Source organism: Antechinus flavipes, chromosome 3 (genome assembly GCF_016432865.1).
Source record: "Antechinus flavipes isolate AdamAnt ecotype Samford, QLD, Australia chromosome 3, AdamAnt_v2, whole genome shotgun sequence".
Classification (NCBI taxonomy): Eukaryota; Metazoa; Chordata; class Mammalia; order Dasyuromorphia; family Dasyuridae; genus Antechinus; species Antechinus flavipes.
In genome coordinates this window covers 455,780,976-455,801,300 of record NC_067400.1, presented here as the reverse complement: position 1 = coordinate 455,801,300, position 20,325 = coordinate 455,780,976, and the positions used below count along the sequence as shown (strand labels likewise).

General features: G+C 33.5%; 1 protein-coding gene across 2 annotated transcripts in view; it reads left to right on the top strand.

Moving 5' to 3' along the window:
- The window catches only part of MTUS2 (microtubule associated scaffold protein 2), a 451,993-nt gene that overhangs the window by 26,821 nt on the left and 404,847 nt on the right, over positions 1–20,325 (top strand). For both annotated transcript variants that reach the window (XM_051986519.1, XM_051986520.1), the window contains exon 3: positions 6,536–6,733. In XM_051986519.1, coding sequence (XP_051842479.1) covers positions 6,536–6,733 — 198 coding nt within the window. The remainder of the gene's footprint in view (positions 1–6,535; positions 6,734–20,325) is intronic.

Below are 20,325 nucleotides of genomic sequence, written 5' to 3'. Positions count from 1 at the left end.
GTGAAGGCTGTCTACCTGTGCTTCTTTGTCTTTCCTACATGATCATCTCCTTTTCTCTTTCCATATATTTCACAAATTGTCTCCCTAATACACATCAACTTGTGTTTCTTTAATGTGTGTGTTATATCCCTACCGACTGCTGAGTTCTACTGTTTGGTGTGTGTGTGTGTGTGTGTGTGTGTGTGTGTGTGTGTGTGTGTAATAAACTCTGACCTGAATATAGCCTTCAAGGTCTAAGAGACATCAGATTACTTCTACAGTGAATGACCTAGGATTTTTGTATTTCTTTAATGTTTTTTTTTTCCTACTTCCTAATGGCTGCCACTGTCCATTCATTCATTTATTCATTCATTCAGAAAATCTTAATTTAAGCATATTTTATTGCCAGGAATTGTGTTATATAGATGCTAGAGATAACAAAAACAAAAATGAAACAATCCTGATCTTGGAGGAGCGTATGTTATATTATTGTTGCTGTTCAATCAGTTTTCAGTCATATCTGACTTTGTGTAATTCTATTTAGGGTTTTCTTGGTAAAGATATTGGATTGGTTTGCCATTTCCTTCTCCAACTCATTTCACAGATGAGAAGACTGAGGCAAACAGGGTTAAGTGACTTGCCTAAAGGCCCACAATATAGTAAGTGTCTGAGGCCACATTTGAATTTAGGAAAAAGCTGGTGCAATATGATACTGGTAAGAGATTGAATGACATATGTGGGAAGTAATAAATGTGGAGATGTGAAGGGAGCAATATGAAATCAGGGTGAAACGATAAGTTGGAGCTAGATTATGAAGGACTATGATCTTTCAGTCCTAAACAGAAGGGCTTGCATTTTATTTTAGAAACATGATTTTTTTGTTGTCATCACCATACTTATATTTCACCTGTTGGATGCTTTTCTCTTCTTTTATGTACGGGAAAAGATCACTTTTTACCCCCTTTTATTGCTTTCTCTGCTGAACTGGGTTTTGACTAAGCTGTTCTAAGTCATCATAAGAAAGTGCTTTTCCTTTGCCAAGCAAGCCAAGAAATCATATTCCATCCTATGCTAGCTTTACATTGTAGGCTCCTTATAGCTTCTGGGATGGTAGCAGAGGATGCAGCCTTGGGTAACAGGCATTGCTTTTGGAATCATGATGTCAGGAAAACTGAGGCTGCTAGATAACTGAAAACTGAACAACCAGAACTTCTCTCTATTTTGTTAAAGTCAGTACTCTGTTATATATATATGATATATAAGATATATATGTAATAAATGGTTTTGTTTTTATTTAGCCATTTTTGCATGATACCTACTTCAGTCTATTTCCTCCACCACCCACATACAAATAACCAGGTTGATCCAGATCTCAGTATTCATATACGTCTGTGTGTGTGTATATATGTGTGTGTGTGTTTTTATTTGAGGGCAGTTAGATGGCACATGGATAGAGCATCAGGGCTGGAACCCAGAAAGACCTGAGTTCCACTTGGGGTCATGTACTTACTAGTTTTGTGACTGTTAGTAATTAACTTACTTAACCCTGTTTCCTTCAGTTCCCTCATCTATAAAATGAACTAGAAAAGGAAATGACAGACCAATCCAGTATCTCTGCCAAGAAAACCCCAAATGGGGTGATGAAAAATTGAACACGACTGAAATAATTTAATAACAACAAGAAATTTGTAACAGGAAAAAAAAATCCTTGCTCCAGGGTCTATTACTTTTTATTGCACCCAGGGCACAGATTCTATTTGCTTTACTGAAACTGCCTCCCTGGTTAGTGGAAACTTGATATATACAAGTAGTAATAGATAGATAGATATAGAGAAAGATAAAGATATAGATATAGATATAGATATCAGGAATTTGAAAGACAATTACTTTGAGTTATCTAGTAAATCATATCTCTTTAGATAGGGGAGCTATGGGAAGAAGACATAAGAAACAGCTATGTCTTTCAGACTTTCAGATATCTCTATCTATCTTTATTTAGTGTTTCAAAACAAGACAGGAAAGAATAGCCACTCCTTCACATGATCTAGTCAACTGTCTAATGTCAGAAGATACTTTGGGGGAAAATAATGTATTAAAATATAATAACAGGGGCATCTGGGTGGCACAGTGGATAGAGCACCAGCCCTGAAGTCAGGAGGACCTGAATTCAAATATGGTCTCAGATACTTAATACTTCCTAGCTGTGTGACCCTGGGGAAATCATTTAACCCCAATTGCCTCAGCAAAAAAAAAAAAAATAGGAACACTAATATATATATATATATACATATATATATATATATATATATATATATATATATATATATAATTTGTTACTATATATAATTATAATTATAATAGTTAGCATTTATTATAGGGTTTTAAGATTTACAAAGCACTTTATAAACATTTTCTTATTTTGTCCTCAACAAACCTGGGAAATTGTATTAATATGAACACCATTTTATGGATGGGGAAACTGGGCAAATGGTAAATAATTTGCCTGAGGTCACATAGCTAGTAAGCTTTTGAGGCTGGATTCGAACTCAGATTTTCCTGGATGTAACTTTCAAGTTTCCAAGTCCAGTACATTAGTTAGCTCCCTAAAAGAACTGTTTATTTAAAATATATATACTTATGGTATGTAAAAAATGTGAAAGAAGAAAAAAATTATTCTGATATCAAATTATAGAAAAAGTGAGTCTGAAAGACATAACCCTTTCTTATAACTTCTTCCTGTATTCCTCTATCCATAGAGATATGACTTACTAGATTATTCAATGTAATTGCCTTTAAAATCCCTGATTCTTTTATTTTCTTACTTATGGCTTAAAAAAAATATTGCATAATGACAGGTACTGCCTCATCACTATCATTTAATTCAGATATTGGAACACTAACTCATTCTGGTTGTCATTCTTCAAGAGGCATCCTCTAGCATTTACAGTGTCACATTTAAAGGAAGATCAAGAAAAAGAAAAAAGGCACAACAAAAACAGCCCTTGAAGTTTTGGAGGAATTTGCCAATTTTCCCTCTTCAAAAGATTTATTTTTCAAAAGGACAAAATGATTTCTCTTTGAAATAGCAAAGCATCTTTCAAATCTTCAATGACATTAAAATCGGTTTTTCAGTTCAAACAGGACTGTTAATCTTTCATTTCCATAAAATCTTGTCAAAATGTAATGATTTATTCAAGAAAATAAAGAGTGCTTATTTTATGTTGCTTTGCATAGGATTTGAACTATTGATACTGAGGCTATTTTTTAAAAACCTATTATTTATTTCTATTAATTTCCTTTTAAAAGAACAATGACAGAATTACTCATTGGGAAAGGTTTTTAATATGCTGCATAAATCATTTATTTCACCTAGCTGGTTAGGAGTAGGTTTTGGAAAAAGACACAATGAAAGACCAAGTTCAGTATCTGACATTTATTGGTCTTCTCAAAATTCTTCCAAAGAGAATCTGAGTGAAACAGATGAGGTAGAGATGGCCAGGAGAGATGGAAAAGGGAGAATTGTAAGAGACTTCTTATCTCTCCCTAAATTCTGTGCTGTGTTACAGTTTGAAGTAGACCATAGACTACACTTTTCACTGTTTTCAAGGGCAAAGCTATGTGTGTGTCAACAGACATACAGAACTACATTTCTGAATAATCAAAATTTATCTGTGCTAAGGAAAGAGCTGTACTCCTTTAGGTCCTTTTGGAAAATAGCAATGACTAAAATTCTTTTCAAAGAACTCAGTTTTGTGAGGATTACTGTAACATATTTTTAGGTTTTAGAGACATGAATAACTTCAAATCATTTAGGTAACTAGGAATGGGCAAACCTAAAATATTTCAAAAATTAGACAGTGGAATGACATGTCCAGTGTCATCTGGTTTGAAAGCGAATTTCAGCCACCTCATTCAGCTACCTGTGCAGTGATTATATTCTAGAAATTAATAAAAGATATCTAGATTTGTGTAAAAGTATACAGATTAAGGGGCAAGTAAGTAGCACAGTGGATAGAGCACTGGACTTGAATTAGGAAGATCTGAATTCAAATCTTGACTCAGTGATCTCCTAGCTGTGTGACTGCGGGAAAGTCATTCAATCCTGTTTGCCTCAGTTTCTTCATGTGTAAAATGAATTGGAGAGGAAAATAACAAACTAATCTAGTATCTTTGCCAAGAAAACTCTCAATGGCATCACAAAGTCAGACACAATTGAAATGAGTGAATAATAAATACAAACATACAGAATAAACTTATTTTAGATCAAAAGAAAGATAATTAGAATTATGGATATTATAGTTTGTTTTGGGGGCTGAATTTCAGTAATTTCATTGTTACAGATTTCTCACCTACCAATGCATAGTCAATAACTGTTCTGCAACTATTTAACTCTGCTCCTATTTAAGTAGGATAACTGTACTATTGTGAGTAAATCTCTCTATTTAACCAGGTCTTGGTTTCTTCAGCAATAGAAGGAATAGCTTGGATTAGATGATGTTTAAGATTTTTAAACAGTCCAGTTCTAAAGTTTTTTGGTACTCTATTTTTTTATTTCCACTTATTCTACTGGACTGGGTGAATGACATGTAATTTATGGAACAAGAGGCTGGAAAAATATGGAAAAGAGGAACAAGAAAAGGCTAGTGAAAAAAAAAGTCATTTGATCAGTCAATAAAAAACATTTATTAAGTTCCTACCATATGCTAGGTACTGAGGATACAAAAAAGCAACAGTTTCTGTTTTCAGGGAGCTTACATAAGTATATATATTTTATATAAATATATATGTAGGTGTTATATATGTATATATACAAACATATATAATATTTTTCATATACAAATATAGGACAGTTGACTTGAGTGAGTACCAGATCTGAAGTCAGGAACATTCATCTTCCTGAGTTCAAATTCATGTTCAGACAAATAATTATAGTCCCAAATTACTTATAGTTATTTTCTCACTGCTGTTTGAATTATAGTTCTATGAAAAATACTTCTGGCTGATTTCTTCGCAACTGGACTAGATGATATAAAGACACAGAAGAATACCAAATAATATCTGTACACTCAGAGACCAAGGGCTGAATAATCTGAAAATGATATTGTTAAATTTCCCTAGCTGATGGTTTGGGGTTCTCCAGGGTTAGGTCAAATTAACAGCATGACAAAAGATTTTTCAGCATTATAGAATAAAATATTAGTTTATCAAAAGTATTTCAGATTCCTTTCTTACAATGATCACCTTGCAATAAGTCCTGAGTCAATTCCCAGTAACCATTCATTCATGGTTAAGTAAGGGCTAACTTTTTTTTTTTTTTTACGAAAATGTTACTATTTTGGACTTTCATGTGATTCTAAAGTGGTTTCAAAGATTAAAGCAGAAACAAGTAATGAAAGGAGCCAAACAAATATTCATGAAAATCACCTTGTGAGCCTGTCCTCTGTGAGAGTGATAACAATTTGGTTTCAAGCATTTATGAATTCATGATGCCCGTTTCATTTGGAAACCTAAATTGCTAGAAAACTTTGTTCCATAAAGTTAAAACAGGAGATGAGTTCATTCGGAAACTTGGCAATACTATTTTTAGAATATTCATTGAAAAGCAGCTCAGAATAATGGAAAGACCACTGGATTTGAGATCATAAAAATTGAGTTTTGTTCTTTGTTACCTGTGTGATATTAGACAAGTCACCTTTATTACTATGAGCCTGAATTTCCTCATTGGCAAAATTTCAGAGTATTTGGATTTGATCACCTCTGAGGCAACTTCCAGCTTTAAATCTTTAAAGATAATTGGAAACAATGGTTTATTTTGATCCCACCATTCTTGAGAGCAATTTGGAACAATTCCGAAAGGGGTATGACACTGTGCATACCCTTTAAACCTAACAATGCCATTACTGAGCCTGTATCCTAAGGAAATCACGAAGGAGGGAAAAGAATCCACATGTGTAAAAATGTTTGTAGCATTTTTGTGTGGTGGCAAAGAATTGGAAAATGAATAGGTGGCCATCACTTGGGGAATGGCTGAACAAACTGTGGTTTATAAAGGTAATGGCATATTATTGTTCTATAAAGATGATAAACAATCTGATTTTAGAAAGGCCTGGAAAGATTTATATGAACTGATGCTGAGAGAAACAAGAAAAAAATACATCATATACCATAACAGCAAGATTTGGTGATGATCAATATGAAAGACTTGCTTCTTCTCAGTGATTCAGTGATCCAAGGCAATCCCAATAAACTTTGGATAGGAAATGCATCCAGAAAGAAACCTATGTAGATCGAATGTAAATCAACACATGCTATGTTTTTCCTTTTTTTTTTTTTTCTCCTGTGTTTTTTTCCCCTTTTGTTCTGGTTTTCTCTCTCAAAATGATTCATAAAGAAATGTGTTTTTTAAAAAGTTAATATACATGTATAATCAGAAAAACATAAATAAATAAATGTTTAAAAAACAAAAAAAATATGGGTTTTGGCAGTTTAAAACTTATGGGGTTACCTGGTTCATTCTGTTAAGCAAGACGATCATTCTTATTGCCCTTTTTTTCAGCTGATTTGAAGAAAGCCTCCAGTTCAAATGCTGTAAGAACCAATCTCCCCAAATCTGGACTTCGTCCTCCTGGATATTCCCGTCTCCCTGCTGCTAAATTGGCAGCATTTGGTTTCGTCAGGAGTTCCAGCATCTCTTCTGCCTCCAGCAACCAGTCAGCAGACAGTGTCCAGAGTGATCAGAACAAAACAGCACACCGTAAGTCAGAGGAAGGGAGATGAAGAAGGAAGGTGAAACAGGGCCGATAATGTTTTATTTGGGTACCAGAAAAATGCCAGAAAGAAACTTTTGGTGGATGAATTAATTTAATATATTTGACAATTTAATACAGCACTATTTCTGGAATTGGTGGAGATAAATAAGAATTCAAGTAGACAGGCTTTTAAAAATTTCCTAATGATGGTACGTTATTAGCTATAAAGAACATTTTTTAAAATCAAGATTTAAAAATATATATATATATATGTGGTAAATATTTTAGAGAAAGATGAGTGTGAATGATGTACAAAACTGTCTTTTTGGCTTTTGGTTCCTGTAGTCATTGTGGTTAAATAGGTTCTAGGTATGAAGGTGAAGAAAGATCAGGGAATTTGCCTTCTCACTGCACTGTGTCAGTTGATTCTAAAAATGAGGAAAAGAAAGTGTATTTTTAGTTACCAGTGATTACCTGTAATGCTTTTGAATCATGTGGCATGTGACTTATTTTTAAAAGTTAAATAATTGATGTTAAAAATAGGAAAGAGAAGCCCAGCAGTTTCTCTGTGTCTTTTCCTCATTGTCAGAAAAGCTCTGTTAGCTGAGATGATGTCATCATCCCCTGGCTGTTTCCTGTGACTGGTATTAATTCTCTGAAGAATGAAATGACTCTCTCAGCAGGGTCTGCCACCCTTCTGGCCTTAAGGAAGGACTGGAGGCTATTAGATTCTGTCTGAGCTTTGAAGAAGCAGCTTTTCCTGATCCATGTCAGTTTGAAAGCAATTGTTATCAGATATGTGGAGGTTCCAATCCAAGATTTTAGTTAACAGGACAATGCTAGAGGCTGCGATAATCTGAAAGTGGATGGCAGTTTTGAAGGGATTATAGCAAATAGAACGAAATTGAGTTAAGGAAGAAAAAAATACAATAGAAACCTGGTTTAATTGGCCCAAGTTTCTTTGTGGTGTTCTTTTTTGAACTTAAGAAGGTACACAGGTTAATTCATTTATAATAAAAATTTATGCCCTTAGAAGTTACATCTTCCATTGCTCATACTAGTCATAACTTTTGTAGCTTAGAATTTGCTGTGTTACACTCATTCAAAATCTAAGGGCTGCTTATTTTGTTTTGTTTTGTTTTTCCTTTTGAGGAAGATACAACTAAAATTATTTTTGATTCATTCTCACAAAAGATTCATCTTTTGAATATCTTCATAATTAAAGAGGAAATCTGTGACATAGATGATTACTTGTATCTGAGCTAGGAATATAGCAGAAACTGCTTCTACAGGCCTTATTCAACTTCTCTAGGTGTTTACAGAGAGAGTGTCAGAATTGGAAATTTAAAAAAAAATTAGGCAGGTTTTAACGTAAGTAAAAATTCAGCATTTCCTTAAACTGCAAGGAGGGCATCTGTTTTTTTTTCAGATGCAGAAGTATAATTTCCAGTGGTATTTCTCACTTAAAGTTGGTATGGGAAAAAGCCACATGTGTTTATTTGTCTTCTCAGTAAAGAATTTTTGGTTATTTTAAATAAGGGAAAGTCTGTAAGAAAAGGAAGAAAAGTATTAACCTTTAGTTGGTATATTTTTGTAAGTATATTTTGGTAAGAGAATATAGACTATTTCTGCCTGACAGGTTATAGAGAATAATTGTATGTAAGCATATAGCATTTCTTTTTCCCCTGTAGCAGAGAAAGTTTAGTTCATCCACTTCTAAGGAACAGAGACTGTTATCGTTCAGCCTTCCTTCTAGAAAAGGAACAATGACATCACAAGGGTAATGTCTTGACGTGGGCATGAATTGGATTTCAATGAGACAAAGCCACACAAATCATCAGTCTCTCTCACCTGAAAAGTAAGGAGAGAGCTATTGTATGCAGAGAAAATATCTTCCATGTTAGGATAATCCCACTTTACAAATTTGCCCGCTAGACTTTTATATTTTAATAACATCACTGTTTCAGGCTATTCTTGTTATGGAATATCATTTTTGTGATTTTACTTCAGGCTTTTTGTTGGTTTTGGAAGGTTGAGGCTGCCAGATGTTTGATAAGCTTCATGGCTCAAAATATTTAGCTCAAGCATTAATCCATACTTGGTTTCATCTCTGCTTTGGAGGCTGCATTGAGTGCACAATCATCTCAAACAAAAAACAATGTACTAATATTCCTCTCACTGTCACTATCAAAAATTCTACTCTAAGGGACATTTGGTTCCAAAAATAATAATAAATACTAAATTGGTTAAAATAATTATTATAGCAGTTCACACACTTGAATTAAGTATTCAAGGTTTGCAAAAAAAACTTTGAATATATTATATTGAATATATTAAATAATATAGAATATATCAAATTGAACATATTATTGCATTTAAGCTTTACAATAACAATGTGAGATAGGGCATTATACCATTTTATAGATAAAGAAATTTGAGGTTAAGGTCAAGAGTCACACAGTAAGTAATTTATTTAATTATCATTTGAACTCTCATCTTCCTGAATCCAAGTGCTAACACTTTGCAAGTTAAAGAATTTACCATTGGTGCTGGAGCTGACTTTGATTCCGTGTTAGTCCACAATGAAAATGTTTGATAACATGGCTAAAAACACCATGCTAAAAAGCATGGGAGCAAGCACACAGCATTGTTCCACTCCATTGGTGTTGGGAAAGCTCAAGAGTATTGTTGATTGTCCAGAACTTGGGCAGGCATGTCAGAATGAAAGTGATGTACTATACTGATGAACTTCTCTGAGCAACTGAATTTTGACTTAATTTCCTTTTTTATTAAAGCTTTTTAAATTTACAAAACATATGCATGGATAATTTTTCAACATTAACCCTTGCAAAACCTTATGTTCCAACATAATTTTCCACTGAAAGTATCAAAGGTCTTGGTCAAATCTACAAATGTTGAATACAGGCTTCTGTTCTATTCCTGGAATTTTTCCCGGAATTGTCAATTTGTAAACACCATATTGAATGTTCCTCAGCCCCTTCTGAAGCCACACTGGCTTTTGTGGGGATGACCTTTTTCTAGGTATTTGGTCAGTCTATTAAAAATTCTGGCACGAATCTTGCCAGCAAGAACTAAGAGAGAGATCCCCTGTGATTATTTCAAGACAGTCTCGTCTATTGACCATTTACCTCAAGTTGAGATCAATCACTCCCTAGCTGAAGTTCCAACTGAAGGAGAGTTTTGAATGCCATTGGATGTCTTTCGTGTGGTAAAGCACTGAGTGCTGATTCTATTCCAGCTGATATTTTCAAGGTCGGGAGTCCATTGCTCATATAAAAGCTGAATGAAATTTTCTAGAATATATGGCAAGAGGAAGTTATGCCCCAGAAGTTCAAGGTGCCTCCACTGTACATTTTTATAAGCTTCATGATGTAATGGATGAAGTGTTAGCACTTAGATTCAGGAAGATGAGAGTTCAAATGATAATTAAATAATTTACTTACTGTGTGACCCTTGACCTTAACCTCAAATTTCTTTATCTATAAAATGGTATATAATACCCTATCTCACATTGTTATTGTAAAGCTTAAATGCAATAATATGTTCAATTTGATATATTCTATATTATTTAATATATTCAAAGTTTTTTTGTAAACCTTGAATACTATGTATATATGAACTGCTATGATAATCATTTTAACCAATTATGTATTTATTATTATTTTTGGAACCAAATGTCCCTTAGAGTAGAATTTTTGATAGTGACACTGCCCCAGTTTATTTTTTCCATTGAGAAATTTCATTTTCTCTGTTCTTTAGAAGAAAGTGCTGTTTTGATCAGCATTCCCTTAAGAAGAACCCATGTTCAGTGCCAAACTGGGAACAAAGCCCAGGATAGTTAATTGATTTCTTTATTTCTTTATTTATCTATTTATTTTAATAACACTATGTGCAGCCATTGTTGTGATGACATTTATTAGGAATGTGGCATGTTAGGTTTCATGAAATCTTTATTTGCTTTGAAAGAAGATTTTGTGCACAATCACTTGGCTACTATTGCTTATATCTTCTGAGCACTGGATAATACCAGGAATTTAGGGTTATAGAGACTAGTAAGACAAAGAAAGAAATGCAGTTTTGAAGAAGGGAACTTTCTATATAAAATACTCAGCCTCTGAATCTAGTCAACATTGAACGGTCTTCACTAGACATTAGAAAAGTCATATGGTAAGTGTAATAAGACCCAAAGTATTAAGACAAAGTTAATCCCAGAATTCTATCAGGTGGGTGATTAATTAATCAATCAGGACATGTGAATGCCATACTTTGTGTTCTTCATGAGTTCAAATCTATCCTCAGATACTTATTAGCTGTGTAACCTTGGATAAATCGCATTCCCTTGTTTGCCTCAGTTCCTCAGTCTATAAAATGAACTGGAGAGGGAAATGGCAAACCCCTCTAATATCTCTGCCAAGAAACTCCAAATAGAGTCACAGAAAGTTGGACATGATCTACCAAAAACAACATTCTAGAATTGGAACATTTCTTTTGGCTCAAGTCAGTTATGGTCAATTATGTTGGGTGTGTTCAGAGCAAATTAACTCGGCGTTCTTTTGTAGGCAGTAGAAATGTCAGCAAGCTTGACATCAGAGGAGCTACTTGTTTGACCTTGGGAAGTCAGTTAAACTTTCTGAACATCATTTCTCTCACCTATAAAACATGGTTATACTATTATAGGTGACTTATGAGGTCTCTTTCAAATCAAAATCTATGATCCAATAATCTATTTACATCATTTCCATTTGCCAACAATATTTGCAAACATATGTAGAGCTATAGGAGATGGATTTCATTCATAGAATTTTATTATTTTAAAGGGACCTGTATAGTTCAACTAAGATAAAGAAATTGAGGCACTGAAAAGTGAAGTGACTCAGGTAGATTATTTTCAGAATTGGGACTATGAAGCATTTATAGTGTGTTTTGCCATCTGAACTCTGCTCCTTCTTTATTAGCCTTAGTCCATTTACCATACAACAATTTTTTTTATTTTAATAGCCTTTTATTTACAGGTTTTATGTATAAGTAACTTTACAGCATTGACAGTTGCCAAACCTCATGTTCTAATTTTTCCCCTCTTTCCCCCCACCCCCTCCCCCAGATGACAGGATGACCAGTAGATGTTAAGTATATTAAAATATAAATTAGACACACAATAAGTATACATGACCAAACCGTTATTTTGCTGTACAAAAAGAATCAGACTCTGAAATATTGTACAATTAGTCTATGAAGGAAATAAAAAATGCAGGTGGGCAAAAATACATGGATTGGGAATTTAATGTAATGGTTCTTAGTCATCTCCCAGAGTTCTTTCGCTGGGTGTGGCTGCTTCAGTTCATTACTGCTCCATTGGAACTAATTTGGTTCATCTCATTGCTGAGGATGGCCAGGTCCATCAGAATTGGTCATCATATAGTATTGTTATTGAAGTATGTAATGATCTCCTGGTTCTGCTCATTTCATTTAGCATCATTTCATGTAAGTCTCTCCAGACCTTTCTGAAATCATCCTGCATCATTTCTTACTAAACAATAATATTCCATAATATTCATATACCACAATTTATTTGGCCATTCTCCAAGTGATGGGCATCTACTCAGTTTCCAGTTTCTGGCCACTACAAACAGGGTTGCCACAAACATTCATGCACATACAGGTCCCTTTCCCTTCTTTATGATCTCTTTGGGATGTAAGCCAAGTAGAAACACTGCTGGATCAAAGGGTATGCACAGTTTGATAACTTTTTGAGCATAGTTCCAAATTGCTCTCCAGAATGGTTGGATGTATTCACAATTCCACCAATAATGTATCAGTGTCCCAGTTTTCCCACATCCCCTCCAACATTCCGCATTATCTTTCCCTGTCATTCTAGCCAGTCTGACAGGTATGTAGATCACACAGCAATTTTTGGAGACAAGACTATTTTCCCTCCAAACTCAAAGATTCTTGTTCTGCTATAAAAGCTCTTTCCCCTGCATTTTGTTTATATTTTGTCACAACATAAGCAAGCTTGTTCCTTTGACCACAAAAGTCTCTCTAGTATATGAAGACAACTTTATGACTCTTCTCACTCTTCCCTTCTCCAAGCTAAATCCCACCAATTACTTCAGCTGTTTCTTATGTGATCTTTAAAGGTTTGATTTATTTTAAGCTTTGCAAAGAACTTCAAATCATATTAAATCCATGATTTATAGCTCCTTCTAATTTGGTTTGAAGATAAGAAATGAGAAATATCTAATTTGAAATCATACTGCCTTCTTATCTGACCCATAACCAATACCTGTATTTGACAGCCTTTGGGGGGGGGTGGAGAAAATTAAATGAACCTAATTATGGTAGAAATGGCCTGTTAGTAATATCACTTGTCATGTCAGCATTCTTTTAGTTATCAGGGACTTAAAAAAAAAAAACAATTGCACCATTAAATCCCTGTCATCTGTGATAGTGCAAGGATGCCTAATTGTTAAATTAATCACATTTTTTAGACACTGATGCTATTTTCCCAGTGGGTAGACAGGCATAATATTTTATTTTAAAAATCAGAATCTGAGGAGGTGAGTATGGGAAAGGAAAGTATAGGAAAGATGGATCTGGGTCTTCTTGAATTAATCATTAGAGGAAATCATTTGACAAAAATTAATGTGCAGGGACCTTGTCTAATTGTGTGTTCTGAACATTACTTACCATATGACAAACTCTCACTAAGCATAATATACATCAATATTCCCTATACTCACATTAGTGAGAAGAGAATATGAGGGTAGAAGTCATTTCTCTCATTCTTCCTCCATTCTTGTCATTGAGTCATTTCATTTGCATCTGATTTCAGAAACCCATTTGAGGTTTTCTTGAAAAAGATACTAGAATGTTTTGCCATTTCCTTTTCCAGCTCGTTTTATTGGTGAGGACACTGAAGGTTAAGTGACATGCCCAGGATCACACAGAAAATAAGAGTTTGAGGTCAGATTTGAACTTGAGTCCTTCTGACTCCAGGCCCAGACTCTACCCACTGTGTCACCTAGCTGCCCTATATCATGTTTCATCAAATCTTGCCTTCTGTTACAGCTCTTTTGTATATGTGTGTATCTGTGTGTGTGTATTTGTATGTAGATAGATAGGTAGATATAGATATAGATAGATATAGATATAGATATATTTGTGTGTGTGGATAGATAAATGTATCTGAGAACAGAGATAAGACCCGTTAGCTCTGTATCTCTACTTCTAGCATAGTGCCACATAAGCACTCCAGCAAAGTTTGAGATAATTTTTGAAAGATTTGCATGTGAAAGAGGGTTACTAGAGTTCTAGATTCAGTCCCCTTGCTACTGCCTCTCCCTTGCTTTTGCTGACTAATAGTGCATGAAGTTAGGACACAATTAAGGAGATTATTTTAAAAAGAGAGAGATCTTTGCCAAATAGAAGCTCTCTGTCTCTATTTCTCCCTGTTTCCTTCCTCTCTTTGTCTCTTTTCCTCCATTTCCTTCTGTCTCTCTCTCACTTTGCCTTTTTCTGTCTTTCCCTCTCTGTCTCTCTTTTTCTCTAGTTAAAGCATTTTGAAAGGAGTAGTCCTTTAGGGACATGAAACACATTTTCCTTTCCACAAAAAGACTATTTGTGAATTTCTTTCTTTATTTATTTATTTATATTTATTTATTTAATATTTATTATAATAATAATATTTATTATATTTATTTATTTATATTTATTTATTAAAGGATGTCTAGAAAATGCAGTAGCCATTATGTCTTTCAGTATAGCCAACCTAATCAATGTAAGTAGCAAAAAGACTAGACCATTTAAAAATATGTTCTTGTCCTAAGACAAATACTAATTTCTATAAACTGAAGTGATCATACAAATATGTAATAAATTATATATTTATATAATATATATACTTACTGGTTTATTAATAATTAAGCTAAAATCTCATAGTTAAGGATTTTCCTTATGAAGGTTATAAAATTTTGCATCTAGTTTTAATTTAGTGATGACTATATATATATAATATGTACATATATAAATATATATATCCTCTATGCTTACAGGGAATTTTATTTCATGTTTTAATCACATGAAATTAAAACAATTGATTTTCCTTTAGTTACTCAAAGATATCCAATTATGAAGAAAATCTGAATTAAGAAATAGCCAGTTTTTTGGTTTAATTAACCAAAAAGGTTAACATGAAAACTATTTGCATTCTTAATTTAGCATTTACTGTCATGATTACTATAAAATACATTTCCACACATAACATGTTTGATTTTTTTTATGTCTAACATGCATTCTAAATAAGATCAGAGTTGACAAGGGGTATATGAATAACTCCTACAGAAAAAGCTATTAGCCTATCTCTTGCATTGCTAGCAAACAGAGATTCATTTTTTATTCATTGAATAAGGAGATTGAAGTGATTTATGAGGTCAGATCTCTCTCTCTAATACACACACACACACACACACACACATACACACACACACACACACACACAAAATACAGCAGTGAGTACATCGGGGACCCTCAGGCATTTTCCTTTGCATGGGAATTTTTGACCTGGTGCATTCTCAGCCTGGGTCATTTAATTCCTCCTTAGGTGGCTGGTGGGCTTCTGTTTTATGGGGCATATAACTCAGAAGTATTATTATATTCGTGCTAGATTTAGCTCAGACATTCTATTGGCTTAATCCACTTCAGTTTGGAGCTCTCAGAATAAGAGACAGCCTCAGTCTACCCAGTGGCAGAGATTCCCAATGTATTCTACCATACCAAAGTGATTTAGGTCATATTTCTGCTCTTCTACTACCTTTTGAACTTATACTTAATTGGAAGCTTTGTTTATCTTTTACAAAACCTGGAGGAAATTGCTCTTGTCTCTGAAGAGATGAGGTCATAGTCTAAAATTTTTTTAAAAGAATTAGACTACAAAGGAAAAACAGTATTTTTAAAAGAATGTCATAAATAGGGAGATTTAAAAAGTTATGAAATAGGAATTAAATACCTTGAGTTTCTAGTTTTATCTCCTATCAAAAAAGACCATTGATCTTGGCTAAATCAACTTTTCCCAGCCTCAATTTCTTTATTTGCAACATGTGGTTATAAAAACCAACCATGATGACATAAGGGTTATTTTGAAGATCCTATGAGTTCATAAGTGTGAAGTGTCTCTCTGCTAACATATTTACTTTCCCTCAAAGCCCAACTTTGATGCCTTTCCCTTCATGGTGTCTTCAAGAAGACTTGAATAAGCTCATTCCCTGCCCATTTGACTGGGAGCTTATTAAAGTTAGGGATTATCTTTTGCATGTCTTTGCATCTTTAGTGCTTAATATACATCTGGCATATAGTAAAGACTTAATACATGTTTATTGACTTACTGAATGACTCATTTATACTAGATGTGTGATTTAACTCACTAAGTCTCACTTTCTTCATCTGAAAAGTGGTGACTGACAGTACTTGCAAAATCTTTATATGGTTTTCATACAAACTTAAAAACATTTTAAGATGTGATTTGAATTTTTCTTCTTAATCCCTAAAAGCATTAAAGAAGTTGGCATTTATGTAGTATTAAGGTCTATAAAACAACTTCTATTTGTTACCTCACAATAACTCCCCTTATTACACTTAAGGAAAATAAGATAGAGTTTGCCTCAATGACGTGCCAGCACCACATAATCAATCAGTCAGTGTCTGCGGAGGAATTCAATCCCAGATGTTCCTAACATTTCTAATACAATATCCAAAGCTGTTAATTTTTTTCCTAATTGCCTTTCATAATATATTTTTTATATTTTTCTTTGTCTACTATTCCTGACATCAAAAAACCACATTTTCTGAGATTTTTAAATTAATAGATATATTATCTAAGTTTTATTAAATATGTTACATTTATGTTACACTTTGACACATATTTGAGGGAAGGTAAACCCTAAGAGTTTTGGTAAAGCCAATGACTTCTCTAGTTCTAATACTCTATCTGAAGTAGAAATGTTGAAAATGTTCAAATGTTGAAAATTGAACAATTCATTAAAAAGAATTGCCTTTTTTTTATTACGTTGAACTATTTTGCTTTTGCTACCCAACTGCAAAATTATATGCATGTTTGAGACATAGTATCTTTGGGGGGGGGGGTAATACTAGCTTTCAATCTGTTTTTACATTCCCCTATTGTTAAGTCTGTGAGTTTTCTTTTAATTTTAATAGTATTTTTTAATTACACATAATAATAGTTTTCAACATTCAGTTTTGTAATTTTGGGCATTCTATATTTTTTCCTTCCCTTCCCTCCCCAAGATGACAAACAATCTGATTTAGGTTATACATGTACAATCATATTAAACATTTTCACATTAGTCATTTTATGAAAAAAAAAAGAATCATAAACTGGAAAAACCACAAGAAAGAAAAACCAAAAAAAGTGAAAATAATATGCTTCAATCTGTAGTTCTTTTACCGGATATGGATGGCATTTTTTTTCCATCATAAGTCTTTTGGAATTGTCTTTTATCATTTCATTGCTGAAGAGATCTAAATCTCTTGTACTTGATTATTACATAGAGTTGCTTTGCTATGTACCACATTCTCCTGGTTCTGTTCACTTTACTCAGCATTAGTTCCTGTGAGTCTTTTCAGGTTTTTGTGAAATCCACCTGCTCATCATTTCTTATAGCAAAATAGTATTCCATTATATTCATATGCCACAACTTGTTTAGTCTTTCCCCAATTGATGGGCATCCATTCAATTTCCAATTCTTTGCCATCACACACACACACACACACACACATACACACACACACACACACACACACACACATATATCCATTCTTTTTTTAGATCCCCTATCTTTGGGATGTCTGTGAGTTTTCTAATCAAATTCAAGATTCAAAAGATAAAATGATTATAATTCCACAAAGGCAAAACTATCGATTCACATTAGCAAAACTTAGGCAAAACAGAGCTGCTAAATTTTTTGTATAGCTACACCTCAAAATGAATCTTCCAAATCCATTCTGTCTCATCAGTCAGGAAAAGAAATCCAGTTAGTTTTTTTCTTTCAAGTGGAACATGTTTATGCAGAGTAACTAATAACAGAGTCTATTAACTTAACCCTGATGGCATTTAAAACCTGTGCTCAAAATAGGATATGAGATTACATCTGTTTCCATTTCTGTGCTTTTGTAGTCTCATGGGGCCTGGGGTTGGGGTGCAGAATGGAAGCATTTAATTTTGTCATCTGCAAAAGGTTTCCCACAGCTCCTCACTTTAAATGAACCTGATTTCAGTTGTTCTAAGATTATTTTTTAATTTTATTAATAAAATAAATTAAGGAATATCAAACAAACCATTTCTGCTAAGTAATGGAAAGAAAGATTAAGAGTAGATATACAATCTAAATGACTGATCTCAGAAATAAAAGAGTCTTCAAATTTAACCCTCTCTACACTGAGACAATACATATTCAGTGTAAATATTAGTCATAATACTCTAGATATTGCATGCTAATGATTTAATTGCACTTGTTATGACCTGTATTTTTTCTGTGTAATCATATAATGCCACCCAAATTTTTTTTAAAAAATCAGGTAACTCTTATTGCCAAAGCTAACATTTCTAATACAATATTGAATAATAATGGTAATAGTGGGCAGCCTCGTTTCACTCCTGATCTTATTGGGAATGGTTCTAGTTTGCCCCATTACTTATGATACTTGTTGATGGTTTTAAATATTGATCATTTTAAGGAAAAGTCCATTTATTTCTATATTGTCTAATGTTTTTAATGGGAATGGGTGTTGGATTTTATCAAATGCTTTAAAAAAAATCAGGTAGACTCAAGAATGTTATTGAAAGATATAAATAATCCATTTTTGGGAATTATTTAATCACAGAATTCCAAGTATTTTTAAAAGAGGAAAACTTTAACTCTCTCTGAGCCTTACTGTTAATTTTACTAATTATCCCATAACATACTCGATTTTCTTGACATTTTTCTTCTTTACCTGCTGTTTCTGACAGCAAAAGAAAACACAATGTTTCAAGAATCTCTTAATAATAGCTATGAAATCATCTAAGTTTCATTTAATGTTTAAATTATACCTAATGGATCAACTTTGAAACATATTTGAGTAAAGGCAAATCCTAAGAATTTTACCAATAATTTTTCCAGTTCTAAAGCCCCCACTATTGTCATAGAAAGTTGCACCATTTACTGAAAAGAGCTGCCAGGTTTTTTTTTTTTCCTTAATATTAAATTTGTTTTTTTTTTTATGTTTTGCTTTGGTCTTGCCTTTTTTGGGGTGGGGATTCTTGTGATTCTTAGAACAGTATCTGACACTTGGTAGGCATTTAATAAATATTTGTTGACTACACTCTAAGAGTACGTATATTCACTTGATAAGTGACATATTTCCAAGGACATATTTCTTCCAACTGTGAATATCTCATTTAAAGTAGTCTGAATTACACTTTTTCATAGACTTTGTAAATCAAAAACAACCCATAAATGCTGAATAAGTTTTAGTGGGCAAATATGGTCTAGAATATTTCTCTCTATAAAGTCAAAACAAAAGCACTTATTATGGATTAATCACTGCATTAAGTATTGAGTGAGAATACAAAGACAGAAAGAAGTTCTGCACTTAGTAGAAGATTAGGTACCTGCTGCTGTGAATTCTGCATTTGTGCAAATGTAATGTGTAGAGTTTGTACAGTTTGGAGTATATTTCCTTCACCTGTACCTGGAATTATGGAATTTTTAAGGTAGAAGGGATCTATTTAAGCCTTTTATTTGACAAATGAGAAAACAAAGGCATAACCATGAAGACATAATGACACAAGTTCATAGAGACTATTTGATAAAGTTGATCTTCCAACTCTTAGCCCGACACTCTTTAGCTTGACATAGAATCTATTTCCTTTAAGTTTAATAAAAACCACAGCTTACTAACCCCTTTAAAGGAATAACTTAATGTTCAGTGTCTGTCCCATATTGCTGCTTCAGGCATTGACCTTGCCAAATCCTTCAAGGTTTGTCTTCTTTTCATTACATGTCAATGTGATCTATGAAACTACCTTTCTCCCAAATTGTCGGTTCAGATAGAGGCTTCTAGCATGTTAGGGATGCCTTATCCATTTGGAAATGCTCTGTGTTTGTGGCATTCTCTAGGACTTTTCCATGTTCTAGAAATTGGAACACCTTAAAGAAATTGCAGTTGGAGTCAAAGACAAGTAGATCAGTGTTAAATAGTCAAATAAATATGGATGGGAACAATGCAAAGATAAGGATTTTATGTATGGTGATACCTGGTCTTCTCATCTTTTGTGGCTCTTCCTTCATTTCTGTGGGACAGAAGACTTGTTACAGTTCCCAGAGGGAGATGATCAATAGATTTTTTTTTGTTCTATATTTCATGGAAGAAGGTTTATGGGATTCCCAAAAGCATAAGATAAAAAATAATGAGCTAACATTTTCATGTCAAGATTTTAAATATGGCCTATTAAGATTTTTCCCCTTCCCTTTGGGACCAGCTCAAATCAAACCTTTTCTGGCTACCACAATCCTCTTCAATG